Source organism: Remersonia thermophila, chromosome 2, assembly GCF_042764415.1.
Source record: "Remersonia thermophila strain ATCC 22073 chromosome 2, whole genome shotgun sequence".
NCBI classification, from domain to species: domain Eukaryota; kingdom Fungi; phylum Ascomycota; class Sordariomycetes; order Sordariales; family Chaetomiaceae; genus Remersonia; species Remersonia thermophila.
The window spans coordinates 1,387,930-1,402,299 of NC_092218.1; the positions used below are offsets into that span (position 1 = coordinate 1,387,930).

A 14,370-nucleotide genomic window follows, 5' to 3' on the forward strand; every position below is an offset into this window, starting at 1 on the left:
GCGAGCCAGCCCAACGTTAGCCATTTCCAGCTCTCCATCGACGATCCAAGGCAACTCATGCGAGGCCATGGCGCCGCCATGTCGCGCGAACTGTAGCAGTACCCTTCCTCGGCCGGCGATAATCGCCGCCGTCTCGGTCGCCGACGCGTCTGGCGTACGGGCTGCGACTGCGACTGCGGCTACGGCGGTCGCGGTCGCGCTCTCGGGAGCGATCGCGATAGCTGCTGCTGCTGCCGCCGCCGCCGCCGCCGCCGCCGCCGCCACCATCGCGCGACAACGAGCGTCGCCTGCTTTGGTGCATCGTCTCGGTGGAAGGAAATAAGCAAGAAAAAAAAGAAACAGAGACAGCCTAGCTCAAGGCAGAATGATGCGACTCGGAGTGAGAAAGTTCAGGTTCCTGCCCCGCCAGCGCGAGGCGATCGCCAGAAACCTCTTGGGACGTTGATACCAAGGATGAAGTATGAAAGCCAAGCCAAGGAACAAGCATCAAGCAAAGAACGGCAGCGAAACAAAAGCGATGGGTGAACGTCAGTGTGGGGTACTCACGTGGTCGGCCAAACGAGGTTCGGCGATTGGTTGTGTTGGTGATGGTGAAGGGAGAAAAATGAAACAGTGCGAAAATCTCCTCGCACGGTTTATATTGGGTGAGTCCAAGCGGGTCACAGTGTCAGCCCTGCCAGGACTAACACTGTGTATGTGAATAGACATGAATTGGAGAGTTGGGGTTTCATGTACTGTGTAGACAATAGCTACAGAATGTCTACTGTGTACAGAAGCGGGCAGTTATTCTTTGCACCGCACAATGCCTTCTGGAAGCGCCAAAGGTTCTGATGCTCTTTTGCCAAGGGGGTTCCCACGGATCGCCCCTTGCGCAAGGAATGACATGTACACAGTAAGGTATGAAGTAACTCCCGTAGGCAGGTCGTGGAGGCCCCAGAGGATACGACCTCCGGCGGAAGGGGAATTGGTAGCGCATGTAATGCGTAAATTGACTCAGAAGTAGTTGATTGATTAATTGTTGTTCGAGAGACGGTTCTTCGTCTCTCGTCTAAACTACTAAGTAAACCTTCGCTGTTTGGCATTGCCAAGGCGGAAGGTATCATGGGCTAACAGGAATGCTTCGCCTCTTGGCCGTTTTCCCACTGTAATCGCCAAGGGGCACTGTCTTCTCAGCCATGCTCCAAATCCACAGGTCACGCCTCAGTCAATCGCTCCAGAGTGCAGTCAGAATTAAGCCCCGTCGTTTTTCTGTCTCTTGGATGTCGAAGCTTGGGGGCCCAAAAGCTTTTTGTAGGTCTTGACCAAACGGCGGTGTTGGACATCGTCCCAATATTAGTTAATAAGCCTGCTTTCTGTGTGATGCATTTGGCAGCGTACAAGCTCCCATCACATCGTCCCAACCTCAGCTTCTCGCTGAAAGCATCTGCTTCTTGAACAACCCCCTCAGCTGGCATGGGACGGTAGCATCGATTAGGATACAACACAGTTCCGTCACAAGTGATCAATAACGTAAGCCGACGTGTTTCATTGAAGCCTGCTCCTGCTATCCAACGAGCTTGAGCGCATCGGCCGTGTGACTAACAAACAACCCTGGCCGTCATGTCCAGGCCTGCCTCGCCGCGATGGCCTCGCAAGAACAACAAAACCACCCCGAGTCTCTCTCCCAAGACAACTGCTGGGTCGGCTTGACCTCGTCTCCGCTTGAGATCCAGTCCGTCATCGACCGTGTGCGCTCTCCCCAAGCTGGAGCCATCGTTCTCTTTGCCGGTTCGTTATTCCCTCATCGCCCGACCCGTGCAGGCAACACCCTAACCTACCAACGCCCCCCCCCCCCCCCCCAGGCACAACCCGCGATTCCTTTGAAGGAAAGACCGTTGTCGACCTCCGCTACGAAGCGTACGCACCGCTTGCCCTGCGTAGCATGCTCGACATCGCGCGCAAGGCCAAGGAGAGGCATGGGTTGAAGGGGGTGGCCATGGTGCACCGGCTTGGGGTGGTCCCCGTCGGCGAGGAGAGCATCCTGATCGCCGTGTCGAGCCCGCACCGGCAAGCGGCCTGGCGGGCGGGCGAAGAGGCGCTTGAGGAGTGCAAGGCGCGCGTCGAGGTGTGGAAGCGTGAGGAGTTTGCGGATGGAGAGGGGGTGTGGCGGGCGAATCGGGATGGGCAGGCGGGGGAGAGGATTGGGTGAGGGAGACGACGGGGATGAGCTGTGGACGGGTGTCGCTGACATGGAGTTTTTTCCATGGGCTGAGTGCAGATGCTGGGCGGGCGGAGGGATGGCGCATCGGAATCCGTATCACCGACCCGACCCTGAGAAGGATGAGGCTGGTTTCAGAGCCTCTATCGAATGCCTTTTCTTTCCCTTGATTCCGACCTGACAGATTCTCGACTCGGAGTTGTCCGGCTGGCTACTGAAGGGACGATCAAAATGGCAGCCTTCCAGGACGGTTGGAGACCAATGTCACAAGCCCACAGTTCCGAAGCTCTCCTCTCCAAGCCCCAAAAGCTGCTTCGATGCCTTCGGGATGCGATACCAGCACTTCACATCCAGATTTCTCGTCTCTGAAATCGATCGTGTCATCGACGGAGAAGCCCATGAGGTTTCTTTCTGGGCAGGTGGCCCAATCGCTGTAGCTCCTGGCCACCGTTGTGATGCCTCCTTGGTTCACAGCTCTTATACTCTGAAATTAGCCTGGAAGGCCTGAGCGGAAGCATTTATTCCCACAGCGCATCCGGGCCCGGAAAACCTCCCAGAAAGCACAAGCAGAACTCTCGTCTTTCTTCCAACAACTGCCCTCGCCATGCAGCGTGGCAGGAAAAAAAAAAACAACGATGGAGACTCTCCACCAGAGAGAGCAAAAGATAAGCTGTGGACGAGCTGGGAATCGAACCCAGGACCTTTCGCATCGGTGTTTAACCCATGCTAAGCGAACGCTCTACCAACTGAGCCACACGCCCTTATCAGGCCATCCTTGCAGATGACTTGGGAGCCCCCGCCGGAACAGCAGCATTCGAACGAGGGCGCGGGGAGAGAAGCAGTATGGGAGTGTGGTAGGGGCGGCCTGGGCCGGACTCTGTACATACGAGAATCTTGAACGTCAGGTTGCAGATTTCTTAGGGGCATTGGACAGATCTTGTGCTATCTTGTGTGTTTTTATTCCAGCTGGGTATTTTGATGCAGAAGCATGGTTTCTTCCCTCTCCGGCCCGTGCTGGCCGACCCGGAGCGCCGCGCGCCCGGCGTGAAACGGGAAGCCCCATAATTCCCGGGCCGCCAAGTCGGCGACCGCCGACGCTCACCGGGCCTCGTCTCACGCAACCCTTCCACGGACTGGTGGAATCGTTGGCCAGATGCTGAGACGGATTTTCGAGGAAAACACTTGAAACGCGGGCGCAAGCTCCTTGGCCAGGACAGTCGTTTCTTTTCGGGCTCAGAGCGAGGCAGATGTGGTGGTGGTTTGTGTTGCCCAGGGGCTCAGCTCAGCTCTTTTTAATATGTAGAGTTCAGCACCATCTATCTGATCATCACTCATCCGCTGCGGCCGTTTGCGCCCTTTGCACCGGGGCTTTCGTACCGTAGCTCTGCCGCGCAGTGCCATAGGTGAATATCAAGTTCCGTCAGGGATGTTTAAGCTGGCAACCCACGGAGCGCAGCCGGCAGCGGCACGGCCCGCACAGCCAGGACAGCAATATGTCCAACCGGCGAAGTCAATGGCGAGGCCTACGCAGGGACATTGTACGTCGCAGAGGCCGACATCGCAACAGCCGGCACGGACAAACGTCCAGAGACCCACGCAAACCACTGCTCCCGCCGCCGCCCGGGCGCAGCAGACTCAGACTTCCACCACCAAGACATCCCAGAGGATCGTGACAGGTCCAGAGGGGAAACCCGTGCAGGTGATCGGTAAGGGCATCTCTACGCTGCTCCGTGAAACTGGCTTCTAACGCCACCAGAAACCGAGCAACACATCGTCCGGAAAACCGTCTGGACGCGAGTCCTGACGGGCACGCTTCAGGCGGCCAAGCCGAACGCATGGCAGCAGGGCGCAAAGCACGTCGTACAGAGCACAAAGCAGGCCGTCCACAAGGTGATGCCGCACCATGCCAGACACGGCCAGGACATGTACGGCTTGAACCTGAGCTACTACCGCGAGACCTTTTTCCGGCTCGACTTGCAGGCCCAGTTCGACATGTACATGGCCGGCGTGGCGCCCAAGATGACCAAGCGCGAGGTCGACCAGTTGCGAGCCAAGACGGCCGGCTTCCGTGTCCGCCGCAAGTACGAGCCGTGGCCTGTCATGTACGAGACGCACGTCTCCCCCACCGGCCAGAAGGCGCCCAAGAAAGACATGGTCGCCGAGGCCAAGGTTGCCGACATGCTCTCCGCCGCGGCGATGAAGAGGAGGGCGCGCATCGCATCGGCGGCGACGGCGACAGCAGCAGCAGCAGCAGGACCAGGAGCAACAAATGTACCTATCACTACTGCTGCTGCTCAGTCTACCGCCGCCATCCCCAAGCCCACCAACACCCGCATCAACACCACCACCACCACCACCACCACCGCCACAAACCCCAACCCCGACGCACTCCCCGCCCATCCAACCCCCACCACCTACCGCATCCAGATCCAACCTCCGCCGCAGCATCACCGCCTCCGCCATCCGCACCAACACCGGCGCCAGCGCCAACAACCCCGCCTCCCATCCCAAACCCAACCGTCCCGAACCCAACCGTCCCAAACCCAACCGTCCCGCCACCTCCAGGTCCCCGCCGCCGGGAGGCCACGCCCGGTCTCTGCGCCCGCGACGCCGCTGACGCCGCTGACGCCCGCGTCCCCCGTCTCCCCACCCCCTATTTCCCTTGCTCCTGCTTCCCCGTCCAAGCGAGCCTCAGCAACGGCCATCGTAGCAGCAGCAGCAGAAGCAACAACAACAACAACAACAACAACAACAACAACAACAACAACAACAACAACAACAACAACAACAACATGCCGCGGGGCTCCCGGCCGGCGAGCGTTCTGGCGATGACGGGGCGGCAACGGCCTTCTGGGCGGCCAGCTATGGGGCAGAGGCCGGAGGGTCAAGGTCAAGGGCAGGTGGTGGCAGGACGGTGGGGAGCGGCTGCTACGACGGCGGCGGCGACGGCGGCGGCGGCGGGAGGAGGGAGCGAGAGGCAATAGGGTGTAGATGGTGCGGGGACCAGAGGTTACGCCATCTCTTCGCAAAGCGGCTGCGTCAGGTTGTCTCTTTTCTGGTTGCATGGTACGTGCATCCTCTGTTGATATCGTCTTGGTCTTGGTGAAAATGCTGGGGCTTTTGCTGCTTCTCCGTCTCGTCGTCGGCGCCACGGCACGGCGAGCTGCTTCGCAACGCAACCCAGGGTCATCAATGCATGAATTATTACTGTCTGTGTATATAGATGACGAATTCGCTGGAGCATCTATGCTTGATTATCCCCCGCAGAGCGTTCCCAGGGGTTTGTACCCGTTTCATTATGCCGCCACCACCCAAGCTCTTTTCCATTACGCGTAGATGGCCTGCTGCACCTCCGGATACACCTGCACCATCTTGTGATACAAATCCGGATGATCCCTCGCGAGCACCTCCGGGTCCCAGGCCATCGCCACGAAAATGGTGTCGATGCCGCTGCTCAGCGGGGTCGTAAAGACGTTGCAGATTTGCACGCCGATGAGGAAGGAAAACGCCACAATCACCCACGTAAACGAGCCCGACCTGTTGTACGCCGGGTCGGTGAAGATCAGGTAGACGTAGGCCAGCAGGGCACAAGCGAAGCCGATGAAGACGCCGCCCATGCCGAGCACCGGGCCGACGAGACACTCGTTGATCAGGGCGTCGATGCCGCGGGATTTGATCATCCTGTTGAAAGGGGGGAGGGGAGATGGGTTAGTATATGCACGTCTATGCGATGGGAAAGCGAGCAAGGGGGGAGGGTAGAAGGTGGGGGAGATACGTACTTCCACGTATCCTTGGCCGCTTCAAAGTACGGCTTCCCGTACAAGGCGATGTGCGCAAACGCATAGCGGTTCAAGAACTCCATCGCCCATTCCAGGATGGAGAGGAGGCAGCCGGCGCAGCAAAACAGGATCATGCCGACGATATCCCCGTCCGCCGCGGCCTGGCTCCGCCCCACCGACGCGATCTGCCTCAGGAAGCTGACAATCGCCACCAGCAAGCTCCCCAAGCTGATGCTCCCAAAGCTATACGTCATGGCCCGCCGGAGCGCGCCGCGCGTCACCTTGGTGGGATACTCCCTGGCGCGGAAGTACCACGAGCCGTACACGCCCGCGACGGTGACGTGGATCGTGTTCTTTCCCCACTCCGAGACCCAGTACGCGGCAAAGGTCACAAACACGATCAGCCCAATGACCTTGCCCGAGCTGCAGCCGCCCAGGCCTTGGGAGCACGCCGGGTTGTTGGGGCTCGGCTCGTACGCGACGTAGATGGCGACCAGCGTGACGGCGAACCACGCCGCGAAGGCCGTGGCGAGAAGGCCGCCCACGGCGCTGACGAGGTAGACGTGGCCGTGCTTCTTGGCCACGTCGATGGCGGTTTGGAGCATCAAGACGCTAAAGGGGATGCGACGGCGCCAGCTCAGGAAGCAGACGAGCATGAACACGGCAAAGACCAAGAAGATGATGCCGCCCACGTAGGCGCGGCGGCTGAGCATGTAGATGGCGAGGGCGAAGCCGAGGACCACGTTCAGGATGCCAGTGATCCAGACAAACGCCTTGGTGAAGCGACGGGCGAGGAACATGTAGATGAAGCTGAGCACCAGAGCGGCGATGAGGACCCAGAGGAAGAGGAAGATGGTGTGGGTGGTGAGGCCGAAGTCGTTGGGCTGGTTGTTGAGGCCGCCCGTGTTCACGTTCCGGGTCGTGGCTGGGAGAGGAGGGTTAGCATGATGCTGCGGCGTTGTTGTATACCTAGAGGGTGACCTACCGTATCCATGGAGGGACATGCCCGACACGGCGACGAAGCCGAGAAAGGTGGCTATGAAGAGGATGCCGGCCCAGAGGTCATTCCATTTCGGCTTGGGGATGGCGAACGCCTCGTCGTAGGACGGCGGCGGACCCAATGGCGGTTGACCGTTTGCCTCGGGCTGCTGCTGCTGGGGAGGAGGAGGAGTAGGGTACGATTGAAGGGGGTAAGACTGAGGAGCGTAGGATCCATAGTAGCCGGCCTGCTGAGGAGGCGGTCCTTGTTGATAGACCGGAGGATAGCCCTGCTGGTACGCGCCGGGCGGAGGAGGCGGAGGGTAGCCGTACGGTTGATCGTAGCCGCCCATCTTGACGAGCTTGAGCTTCCGTCGCTCACTTTCCTTTTCACCCCACGCGTTGTCTGTTCGCGCTCTGAAGCCAGGAGACGCGGCGACGAGTGAGGTGGTTGATGACGGGAGGGTGATCTGGTAGATGATATGGATGGGGATGGCAGGGAAAAGAAGGGACCTCGACCGCTGATCTCGAGGGCCAAAAGTTCAAGATCTTGGCGTGGCGCGCAGCAGAGCTGAGCTTTGAATGGAAAATGCAGGAAAACACTGATGTCATGCCAGGGGACATGGCTCCTGAATGGGCGCACCGAAATGGGAACATCCCCTTCCAGGTTCCAGGGTAGGATAGGCGGCGACCCTCGGGCTTGGCTGGCTTGGCTGGCTTGGCTGGTTAGGCGTGTGGCAAAGGGGAAATCGCTTGTGCAGTAGGCCGTCGGGTATGCATGGAACTTGTGACTAATAACGAAACCAACCAACACAATCCACCAAGGGGGAATAGCAGCTGATACGGTGTCAGGGGCACAGGCGAGAAACCGAAAGAAAAAAAAAAAGAAAAGCCCGGCGACAAACCAACCGGGTGGCCATTGGAAGCATACCCGACACCACGCCGTCCAAATGACTGTGGGTGGTGAAGAGCGTGGAGTACGACACGAATGTATGTGGTGGATACGTTGCATTGGGCCCATGACGTTCTTGCAACGCTCTTCGCTCTGTGAGTGAGCGATGCCTTGGTGGGAAACCCGGGGGGGTGTGGAGGGAAGGGGAATGATGCTCACGAATAGAACCCACAAGTTTATTTTTTTTTTTCATGCTATAGCCTTCCCATCTATACAAAGATTTTATTTCGGCCCCGTCTTGCCCGTCGGGATGCAGAACAGCACCAGGCGCTTGCCCTTGGGGCCCTCCTCGCCGTCCTTCCAGTCGTTCAGGCCCTTGTCGACGCGGTAGTAGCCGCGCCGCTCGAGCTGGATGATGTCGTCCTTCTTGAGCTGGGCGGCCGCCTCGTCGCACCACGCGTCGTCCAAGGTGGCCGTGTTGGGGTTGAGGAAGTCCTCCATGTTGTCCTCCTCCTGCAGCACGTCCTTGGTGATGAGGTAGTCAAAGTCCCACAGCTCGGCCGGCACGAGCTTCTGGCCCTGGGCGGCCAGCCAGGTGACCTTCTTCTCGGTCTTCTTGACGTCGCCCTGCAGGTTCAGCTCGACCTCGAGGGTGGGGATGGGGTCGCCGCCGGCCACGTTGCGCACAAAGGCGTTGCCCCAGGCCATGAGGGTGATCTCCTCGCCGTCCTTGAAGCTCTTGGCGTCGGCCTGGTCCAGCAGCAGCTCCGAGGCGAACCACACCTTCTTGACGCCGACCTCCTTGTTCTTGGGGTGCTTGGGCTTGTCGGCCGAGAAGGGCTCGGCGGGCGCCTCGGCGCCCGTCACCTTGACGCGGACCACGTCCTTCTGCAGCACGGCCGTGTGCCGCGGGGCGACGGGGTCGATCTCCTTCTTGTTGCTCGCCCAGAAGTTGGTCCAGTCCATGGTCACGACGTTGCGGCTGGGGCCCTGCTTGATGATGAAGTCGCGCAGCGCGGCGATGGTCATGCCGCGGCGGCGCACGCCGCGGATGGTGGGCATGCGCGGGTCGTCCCAGCCCCAGACCTTGCCCGTGTCGACCAGCTTGGCCAGCTTGCGCTTGGACAAGAAGGTGCGGATGAAGTTCATGCGGGCAAAGTCCCACATGTAGACCTGGCGCAGCTTGAGCGTGTCGAGGAACCACTGGTACTGCGGGTTGCGATCCGTGTACTCGGTGGAGCGCAGGGCGTGGGTGACGCCCTCGTGGCTGTCGACGACGGGGCAGGCAAAGTCGTAGGTCGGGTACATGTTCCACTTGGTGCCGGTGCGGTGGTGCGGCGTATCGATGTTGCAGCGGTAGATGACGGGGTCGCGCATCGCCTTGTTGGGGTTGTCGAACGAGATCTTGGCGCGGATGCAGTTGCGCCTGCCCTCCTCGGAGCCCTTCTTCATCTCCTCAAAGAGGCGCAGGTTCTCCTCGACCGTGCGGTCGCGCCGCTTGGACGGGATGCCCTTGAACCGCTCGTCGCGCATCGTCTCCTGGTCCGTGTCGTCGGCGTAGGCGTGGCCCTCCTTGATGAGGCGCACGCACATGTCGTACAGGTAGTCAAAGTAGTCCGACGTGTAGGTGACCGAGTCGGGCTTGATGCCCATCATGGCGAGATCCTCGATGATGGCATCCTGATACTCCTGCTTCTCCTTGGACGGGTTGGTGTCGTCGAGACGGAGGCGCAGCTTGCCGTTGTAGGCCTGGTGGGCAAAGTAGTCGCTGAGCAGCGCGGCCTTGGCGTGGCCGATGTGCAGGTAGCCCGAGGGCTCGGGCAGGAAGCGCGTCACGACGCCCTTGTCGGCGTCCTGGAGAGCGAGAGCATAGTTGCCTCCGGCCTTGCTGGCGGCCGCCACCTTGGCCTTGGCGGCCGCGTCCTTGGCCTTGACCTCCTCCTGGATCTCCGGGTGGTTGTCCTCGATCCACTGGAACCAGCGCGCCAGGTTGACGAGGCTGCCGCGCCGGATGAAGGACACGGCGGCGCGGTTGCCGCGCAGGGCGAGCCAGATCTTGGTGTCGACCTCGCCGAGGGTGTAGCCGTCGAGGTAGGTCCGGAGGATGAGGTGCTTGTCGAGGGCCTGCAGGTGAGGCTCGATGGAGCGGAAGTCGCCCGTGAGGACCGTCTCGAGGGGCCGGATGCTGTCGACCTTCATGGCTTCTTGTTGCTTTACCGTTTCGGGACCAAAGAGTGTAGGTTGGTCGGAAGTGGAAGAGACGGTTTGGAGCGGAACAGGACCTAACGACGGGGTTTGCAGAGAGTCAGGCACAGCCAGAGAAGGTGCCTTAAATACCGTAGATATCCGGTGTTTGTTCCCACTCTAAATTCGCCTCCACGTTAAGGTACGGAGAGGTTCAACGGCTCCGACTCTTCGCGTGTGTTTCGAGTTCAGCAAACTTTTGGAAAGGCAACCCCCGAGCGTGGCGGGGTAGCGGGGAAGCCGATTCTGCCGGGCGGTGAGCCAGCCCTGGCATCCCAGGGTCTTCTCCGCTGCGGCATCCAGATTCCTGCGATGCCTCACAATTCAGGCCACACTTGAGCCGTCACTTGGTCTTGGCATTCGGTGCGGGACTGGAACTTTTTCTGGGAGGAGCACTCCATCGTATTGAGAGAAGCCATTCCCAGGCTCACATCAGCTCGCGACACCCCGGCCTCGTGTTGGTAGCGGCGCATTCCAGACGCGATGGCTTCCCTCAGTTCATGCCTGGCCTCCATGGCAAGGCTCAGCCTGGCGGCGCCGGCCAGGCCGTCATTATTAGGCTCGGCGACGTCGGCAGCAACAATACCGAAATTCCTTCTCCCCACGGCGGCGGCGGCGGCGGCGACGACGACGACAACGACGACGACGACGACATGGCACCAGGTCCGCCATGCCTCGGGCGGCGGCGGAATGCGCAAGCGTGTCAAGAAGAAGAAGGCCCACAAGACGTTCCGCACATACGACCTGTCCCAGATGCAACAATTCTCGCTCTGCGACGCCATGCGGTGAGCTCGTTCATGTCCCCTCCTCCTCCTCCTCCTCCTCCTCTTTCCCCCTCTCGCCTGGCTAACCTTACGTCTCAGCTACCTCCGCGCCTTTGAGGTCGGCCACCCGCCCGCCGTGGTCAAGTACGAGCTCCACGTCAAGCTCAAGTCGACCAAGAGCGGCCCCGTCATCCGCGATCGCGTCCGGCTCCCCTTCCCCGTGAAAACCGACACGCGCATCGGCGTCATCTGCCCCGAAGACAGCCCGCTCATGCTCGAGGCCCAGCAGCTCGGCGCCGTGGCCGTCGGCCAGGAGTCCCTCTTTGAGAGCATCCGCCAGGGCAACATCCCCTTCAACAAGCTCATCTGCCACGTCGACAGCCACCAGGCGCTGCTCAAGGCCGGCCTCGGCAAGATCCTCGGCCCCAAGGGCCTGATGCCCAGCCAAAAGACAAAAACCGTCACCAGCGACCTCAAGGCCACCGTGCAGGAGCTCATCGGCGCCGACGAGTTCCGGGAGCGCAACGGCGTCGTCCGGATCGCCGTCGGCCAGCTCGGCTTCACGCCGCAGATGCTGTCCGACAACATCAAGGCCTTCATGGCCCTGCTCAAGGAGGACATCGCCAAGGTGGACGACAACTACCTCAAGGAGCTGGACGAGGTGGTCCTAAGCTCGACCAACGGGCCGGGATTCAGCCTCAACGGCCTGTTCCCTCCGACCGACGACAAGATCACGCCCGAGGACCTGCAGTCTGTCATGTAACCAGCGACTTTGTGTGTATCATAGATGTATCATAATGTTCCCACGACAGCCAGGCGCGCCAGATATGGTTTTTTTCTTTTTTTTTTTGGGGGGGGGGGGGGGGGGGTATCAAAGTTTGGTTCTAGAATTTGTGCGTCGAGCCGACCGTGCAGACCGGTCGGCTATTTGGCTTTCAACACCTTGACGGCGTCCGCTTGCGCGTCGAGCGTCCTGTAGACCCCCAGGTACTTGACAACGCGCCCGTGGCCCCGGGGTCCCGCCTTGCGTGCCTCGGCCAGGGCCGTGCTCAGGTCCAACAGGATTGTGTTCCGGCACCGCGCCATGCGCTCCTCCATTTTCCTGACAAACGGCAGGTTCCGCCCGAGGGCGTCCGCGATGCCCTCGGCCACGACGTATTCGCCCGCCAGCGCCGCCAGCTTGGCCGGGCTGCTGCTGACGAACCCTCCCCCCTTCTCCTCCTCGGCGGCGGCGGCGTCCTCGGCTTCCTCGTCATCGTCGGCCTCCAGCGAATCCAGATCCACCTCCAACTCGCCATCCTCCCGTTCCTCCCCCTTTGCCGTCTTCCTTGCCGTCTCCTTCCTTCCCTGAAACCCCGCCCCAACCCCTCCCCGCACTTCCAACCGCCCCTCCAACGCCGCCACCCTCTCTTCCAGCTCCAGCATCCTTCTCCCCATCTCGACCGCGCCCCGCACGCCGTCCAGGTCCCCGACCAGCTTCCCGACCTCGGCCCTCCTCTGCTTGACCCGCTGCCGCAGCTCGTCCACGGCGCGCCGGAACCCCAGGATGGCGACCCGCACGTCCGCCGCCCGATCCGCGCCGCCCTGCTCGCTCAGCCCGGCCCCGAGGTTCAGGAAGGCCGCGTAGTGCGCGTTGACCAGCTCGACGAGCTCGGCGCGGGCCGCGGCGCCGCGGTCGCGGAGCTCGGCGCGGAGGTCCTCGAGGGTCTGGTGGCGCGAGGCGGGCCCGGAGGCGTGGAGCGAGGAGAGGTAGGCAGCGGGGTCGAAGCCGGGCTGGAGGAAGTCGGAGCGGGCGAGGGCCGCGGGGAAGGGGAGGGCCGCGGGGTCGGGCGGGGAGTCGGAATCGGAGTCGTTGTCGTCGGCGTAGGCGTTGGCGCCGGCGAGGGCATCGTTGGCGTAGGCGTTGGCGCCGTCGCCGTAGAGGGAAGAGGGGTTGGACGACGGGCGGGCGGTGCGTGTTGGGAGGGTTAATTGCGCCATGGTGGTTTTGCTGGCCTTGTGTGTTGCGTGCGTTGGTCGTTGGAGCAGGGGCGATCGTTGCGGAGAGCGGCGTCTTCAGCGATGAGCATGCATGTCGCGGAGGGGATGGGGGGGCGGTGGACTCTTTTTTTCGGTGTCGATGGCTCGTTATTCTTGTTGGTGAACGGTTCAAGATTCCAGGTTCCCAAGTTCATAGAAGCTCCAGCGCGTTGGGTTGCACGGCGATGCTTGGCAACCTGGTTGGAACGTGTGGCCCGTGCGACGTGCGCACTGTCTGTCGCATGGACAAGTCATGGGCTCTGATGGGAAGAGCAGCAGGCAGGCCTGCCAACCACCGGTTGGTAATGCATGGAATATGGCACAGATTGTACTTCTTTAGGCAATATCTTTCGGAAATCATCCAGCCGTCCAACTGTTGTTGAGGTTGTACAACTGTTGTTGAGGTGGCTTCTGTTGGTGGGTGACGTCCGGTGTCAGCCCGTTGCAGGTGAATTCGTCCGAGTTCAACCACAGGAGAACCGCATCGACAGGCCAAGCCAGCAGAGACCTGGGCCTCATGGTTCATGCTTGCAAACCCATCGAAACTCGGCAGCCCACGGCAAGCCCACGGCAAGCACATGGACGCCACAGTCTGACTAACACATGGAGACAGGAGCAAGCTGTGGCTTCCCAAGACAGCCCGCCGATGTCGCTCCCTTTTCACAAGGATGGAAGTCCCCCACCGTTCCCTCACCCCGTTGGCCAAGCGTCGTATCACCCGAAGCAAAGGCCTCAGGCTTGCTTTGGAAAAATGCCATGTGCAGCCCACCAACGTTGCCCCTGGGAGGACACAGCGAAGCGCAGAGAAGTCAGGGCCCGATTCCGAAATTGCGGGACGCGGTGGGCGGCGGATGCACCAGACCCCGCATCAACGCCAAAACAGGCATTAGCGTGCCAAGAGATCTAATCAATCAGCTCAGCATCTCCATCGGACCCGTTCTTCTCCGAGCCACAACGCCCACCTTCTTTTGCCCGAATCAAGTGGGCAGCCCGGGGTTTCGTGTCACGCATCTTGGCCTCGCTCCTCGAGATCCAGCGCCGGTGACCGGCCGTTTTAAGAGGAGAGATTTTCGCTCGGGCCTGTGCCTCTCGACGTTTGTCCTCTACATACGGCTCCAGCTCCCTCGATGCCGACCCTCAGAACTTGACAAATTCGGCTTTCAAGTCAACCACGCTCTGGCCTCGGCGTTGCCGGCTTCCAGGTTCCGGGCAACCAAGCTGTTCACCCCCCGCCGAGCGCGCTAAGAAATTCTTTCCGGCTCCCAGCAGCGTAGAACCAGGCTGTTTGGGTTCCTGTCCACGCTGCCACCTTGGACCGTCGCTCTTGCTCGCTTGCACCAGAGGAGGGGTGGTTGGACCGAGTGAAACCGTCACACACGATCTTCGCTGGGTCTTGTGTTTCAACGTTCGCCACAACAACGCCCTTCGCATCCTTACGGCACCGGCTGCTTCCTTTGTCAGGCGGCGTCGAGTCACCTCATCAGCCAGACATACCGG

At 60.8% G+C, this 14,370-nt stretch overlaps 6 protein-coding genes and 1 non-coding gene across 7 annotated transcripts; 3 read left to right on the forward strand and 4 right to left on the reverse strand.

The window, feature by feature from the left end:
* Positions 1–1,622: 1,622 nt before the first annotated feature.
* Positions 1,623–2,188, forward strand: VTJ83DRAFT_1829 (uncharacterized protein; the record flags this gene model as incomplete). Its single annotated transcript, XM_071008031.1, has 2 exons — positions 1,623–1,767; positions 1,842–2,188. The coding sequence occupies 2 exons, from the start codon at positions 1,623–1,625 to the stop codon at positions 2,186–2,188; spliced, it is 492 nt and encodes a 163-aa protein (XP_070868369.1).
* A 682-nt stretch (positions 2,189–2,870) lies between these two features.
* On the reverse strand, positions 2,871–2,958 carry VTJ83DRAFT_t50. Its single transcript has one exon. It is a non-coding gene; the product is annotated as a tRNA-Ala (tRNA).
* A 1,132-nt stretch (positions 2,959–4,090) lies between these two features.
* On the forward strand, positions 4,091–5,029 carry VTJ83DRAFT_1830 (uncharacterized protein; the record flags this gene model as incomplete). The annotated part of the gene is made up of 1 exon (XM_071008033.1): positions 4,091–5,029. One exon carries the CDS (start codon positions 4,091–4,093, stop codon positions 5,027–5,029), a length of 939 nt encoding a protein of 312 aa, XP_070868370.1.
* A 494-nt stretch (positions 5,030–5,523) lies between these two features.
* VTJ83DRAFT_1831 (uncharacterized protein) lies at positions 5,524–7,307 on the reverse strand (the record flags this gene model as incomplete). Its single annotated transcript, XM_071008034.1, has 3 exons — positions 5,524–5,878; positions 5,977–6,901; positions 6,962–7,307. 3 exons carry the CDS (start codon positions 7,305–7,307, stop codon positions 5,524–5,526), a joined length of 1,626 nt encoding a protein of 541 aa, XP_070868371.1.
* Positions 7,308–8,128: 821 nt separating this feature from the next.
* On the reverse strand, positions 8,129–10,045 carry VTJ83DRAFT_1832 (uncharacterized protein; the record flags this gene model as incomplete). The annotated part of the gene is made up of 1 exon (XM_071008035.1): positions 8,129–10,045. One exon carries the CDS (start codon positions 10,043–10,045, stop codon positions 8,129–8,131), a length of 1,917 nt encoding a protein of 638 aa, XP_070868372.1.
* A 528-nt stretch (positions 10,046–10,573) lies between these two features.
* On the forward strand, positions 10,574–11,617 carry VTJ83DRAFT_1833 (mitochondrial 54S ribosomal protein uL1m; the record flags this gene model as incomplete). The annotated part of the gene is made up of 2 exons (XM_071008036.1): positions 10,574–10,875; positions 10,954–11,617. The coding sequence occupies 2 exons, from the start codon at positions 10,574–10,576 to the stop codon at positions 11,615–11,617; spliced, it is 966 nt and encodes a 321-aa protein (XP_070868373.1).
* A 161-nt stretch (positions 11,618–11,778) lies between these two features.
* VTJ83DRAFT_1834 (uncharacterized protein) lies at positions 11,779–12,834 on the reverse strand (the record flags this gene model as incomplete). Its single annotated transcript, XM_071008037.1, has 1 exon — positions 11,779–12,834. One exon carries the CDS (start codon positions 12,832–12,834, stop codon positions 11,779–11,781), a length of 1,056 nt encoding a protein of 351 aa, XP_070868374.1.
* Positions 12,835–14,370: the final 1,536 nt, after the last annotated feature.